The 3695-nt window shown below is 38.5% G+C and overlaps 1 protein-coding gene across 4 annotated transcripts; it reads right to left on the reverse strand.

Moving 5' to 3' along the window:
• Window positions 1-876: 876 nt before the first annotated feature.
• On the reverse strand, window positions 877-3281 carry LOC113216899 (beta carbonic anhydrase 1). 4 transcript variants are annotated; one of them, XM_026436732.2, is made up of 4 exons: window positions 3058-3281; window positions 2403-2487; window positions 2165-2304; window positions 877-2075 (listed from the first exon to the last, which is right to left on the reverse strand). In XM_026436732.2, the coding sequence occupies exons 1-4, from the start codon at window positions 3148-3150 to the stop codon at window positions 1626-1628; spliced, it is 768 nt and encodes a 255-aa protein (XP_026292517.1). In that variant the 5' UTR covers window positions 3151-3281; the 3' UTR covers window positions 877-1625. The 4 variants fall into 4 exon arrangements, with proteins under 4 accessions (XP_026292517.1, XP_026292521.1, XP_026292519.1 ...); XM_026436736.2 differs by lacking the exon at window positions 3058-3281 and adding an exon at window positions 2820-3012; XM_026436734.2 differs by lacking the exon at window positions 3058-3281 and adding an exon at window positions 2584-2797.
• Between the last annotated feature and the right edge of the window lie 414 nt (window positions 3282-3695).

The raw sequence follows: 3695 nt of genomic DNA on the forward strand, positions 1-3695 counted from the left end.
TCGCTCTGCTGGAGAATTCCCAAGCCGCCGAGCTTGCGAATCGCTTGCTGGAGCCCTAGCACCCTACCAGGATAGTCGTCCCTCCCTGGTAAATGATCCATTATACGCCTCGCTCTGTTCGGAACTACTCGTAATCGGGCCGAATCTGATCAGCGAATGAACTAGAAATTCTTGCTCGCTTCGTTTTGGGGAGGAATACAGACATGTAGGTTGTACGAAAATTATTATACGGGTAGAAATGATTTGGGGCCGGAGCTATTTACTTGGTGTCCTCCCGTTAGTTGTGAGCAACTCAAACATGAAAATGACGTAGCCTCGCAAGCAGTGTACCTGCTTAGGGCCTGGAACACCTCGAAGAAGGAGGTAAGGGAAAGGAAGGGGAAAGGGGGGGGGGGGTACATCCCGGTCCTGGAGTCTCCAGCCGGGTGGGTCGGTAAGAAGGGCCGCAGCCTTGAAAGGGCTTAACTTAAGACCGGTAACGGTCGACTGTCGTTATCCTCCAGCTGCCGCTGTTCTCAAATTTATGGTGCAGTCCAATCGGTACCCTGTAAATTTTCTTTGAAAACACGGCAAATTGTTCGAATGACCCAAATTCTACGTGATGTGTGTGGAGTCCTAAACCCTACGTGCAATGTGGGAACAGCCCCCCATCCCATGGGAGAGGCGAACCTCGCGAGAAGCGAAGAAAGATGTGTCGAATGGGTGGCCTATCTGGAGGCGGGCAACCCAGATGGAAACACTCACATGCAGCAAAGTCCGCGCAGCTCGCTGTTATCTGATGCATATACACTGTGGCTTGATTCCACGTATACGCGTTGAAAATGCTCATTTCTCAAAGGTAATTGAAAAGAATGCTGACTAGAGATAACATTGGAATTTCCTTGAAGATGTGCATTTATTTTGGAAATAACTTCATCTGACCAAAAGTCATGTAAACATCCACTCTGCCAAATACCTTCATCATTGCAATAATAAATACAAGAGTTAGTTCGTACCATCTGACACAAAAATAAAAAAAACAACAACTCCACAGTTCACATTCAAAAATTTGAACACTTAAAACCTCTAATCATTTAAAAAGAAAGTAATAAGAACACTTCATCACAGCAGTCATCACAAAACAGTAATTAAAGAAAATATACAATATCTCTAACAATGAACATCATTTTTCAGGTTTTAAAAAACATTATAAAGGAATGGTGTCATGAAATGTTTTTGGAGAGAGTTCGGCAATTGGTTATTATGTGCCACTAGACGCAACAGTCAAGAGAAAAATGCACAAAAACTACTCATATTATTTACAATAAATTAAAAATATAGAGAGGAAGACAATTATTGCTGGAAGACATTGAGAAAAAGGAATGCTTTTGTTGATATTACAGCTAATCAGAGCAACAAATGGAATGTTGTAAGATAACAATGCAAGTAAAAAAAATGTAAAATAAGAAACAGTAAAACAATAAAATAGCTAGTTGGTTTAGCAAGTTACTCAAAAGTTTTTGTTTTTTTTTAAATCATTTGGCACAGTTTGGCAGGCAACACAGAAACAACTATTTCAAAAATGTCATGCTTGCTGACCACTGGGCAGTATAGAATAACCATGAATAATATCACAGTGCACTAAATCATGAATAATACCGCTTTACTTCTTTTAGTAGAGGATCAATGGTGCTATCATTTATTTCCACAAAGCGTTTTTCACCACGACTAAAATAATAAATATCACCTGAATAAATATCAAACCAGAGAGCATGAATATGCAACTCATGCTTTTCTAAACGTGGTTTCAGAAAAGAATAGCTAGCAATATTTTGCATTTGCTGCAGACAATGGACTTGAGATAGCTTATCTGGGATAGCAAATTTGTCATCTGGGTCAATGTAAGCAACGAACTTGCGCATTGGAGTTTCAGCCTGAAATATTAAAGGGCTATGGTACCCAGTTAAAGCTAACTGCTGAAACTTTTCCAGTGATGAATGGGCATGAGTACAGAGCCAAGATCGAAGCGGAGAAAGTCTTCGGTTGGTTTGAGAAGACATCTCTGCGTCTCGCAAAGCATAGAGCAAATTCATGGCCTGGAAATGAATTACATAAAATGAACTTGCTAAGAACTGTCAATCTACAACTCCTTTAAAAAAATATATTGATTAAAATAAAACATTACCTTACAATCTGAATGACCACAGACAATAATATGGCGAATATCATTGACTATGCAACCAAGTTCCAAAGCTGCTGGCTCATTTGTATGGTACTCATCAAGGAAGTGTCCACAATGAGGAATTATATTCCCAGCATTACGAACTGTGATAAATCAAACATTTTAGTTATGGTTACAAAAAGCCTCTCACAACTTCACGAGTAATTTCAGCAAATCCAAGAACAGAGGACAGATTACATACCTACAAACATGTCTCCGACATTTGTTTCTGTGAATCTTGTGGGAATCATTCTACTGTCCATGCAGGTGAAAAAAACCGCTTTAGGCTACAATCAAAATTAAAAATCTAGATCTCAACTTTCACAGTATAATTGGAAAAAGATCAATTTCTACATTTTGAAAATGGAGGCATGAAAACTAACTTGACAAGGCATACTCCTTTTTCCATGGTTACAGACCATTCTATGAAATGTCATCAAGTTATAAAGTTTTTAAAGAAATATTAAGATGGTTTGGAGTCTAATAACAAGCCGATTAAAGAATCATACTTTGTAAATATTTAACGAAAAGGGTTCAAAGTACATCTACATGGACGATCTAACCTTAGCCAGATGTTTACATTTAGAACCAAATCAGCAAGTAAAGCAACATGACAAACCTATACTTCATGTAAATCGGTGACTTAAAAGTCACTTATCAGGTTCGCAGAAAAACAGATGGTTCAAAAACCATTACGCCGCAAGTATAGCTTTTAATATTTTGGCATAAGGCTAATTTAAATCATTTTTTTGTACTTGTGAAAAGGTTACGGCAGTTGGTGAAAAGTAGAAATCTCGGGCAAATGTAGGTCAGTGCAGACGACACTTTGGACATGCATGTCACTTCATCCCTCTTACCGTTGGGTTATTAGCAACTTGTTTAAACTGCTCGACCATCGTCTTCCTATCCGTGAAACGATATTTCATGATTCCCTTTAGTATCTTGTCCATAATTCTATGTCGTAGGAATGTCTTGCATGGAATGTATGCCGTCTAGGACGACGGCGAATCGGCTGCTAGCTGTGCACTTTGCCCAGAGGAAGCAGGAAGTTATGAGCAGACGACAATCTGAAAAAGAGGCGCGAGGCGCCGTTTCCATGAGCGACATACGTTTTCGTCACCGCGATATTTCCTTTAGTTCCAGTTCCAGTTGTTCAATAGGGAAGCGCAATGATGAAAGCCAAGTAATATTTAATATTTTAATTTTTCAATATTCAAAATATGTGGGGTGAAAATAGACAGAATTCATAAAAGTATTTGCTCACAGAGAATTGAAGTATAACATTTAACATGGGTTCAAAACCCTAACAAATGTATGTTATTTGAAAACATATACTCCCTAAAATTACTAACAGTTATGATCTTTGGTCACACCACAGACAGTAAACTTTGCTACAGAATATAAAAGAGTCTGCATGCAAATTAAAATATCTACATACATTACATTATCACACAGTAACAAGGAACAAACTCAGCAGCAGAACAGTAAACCCTTT

The sequence above is a fragment of the Frankliniella occidentalis genome, unplaced genomic scaffold, assembly GCF_000697945.3.
Source record: "Frankliniella occidentalis isolate FOCC.00 unplaced genomic scaffold, Focc_3.1 Scaffold15, whole genome shotgun sequence".
Taxonomy (NCBI): Eukaryota; Metazoa; Arthropoda; class Insecta; order Thysanoptera; family Thripidae; genus Frankliniella; species Frankliniella occidentalis.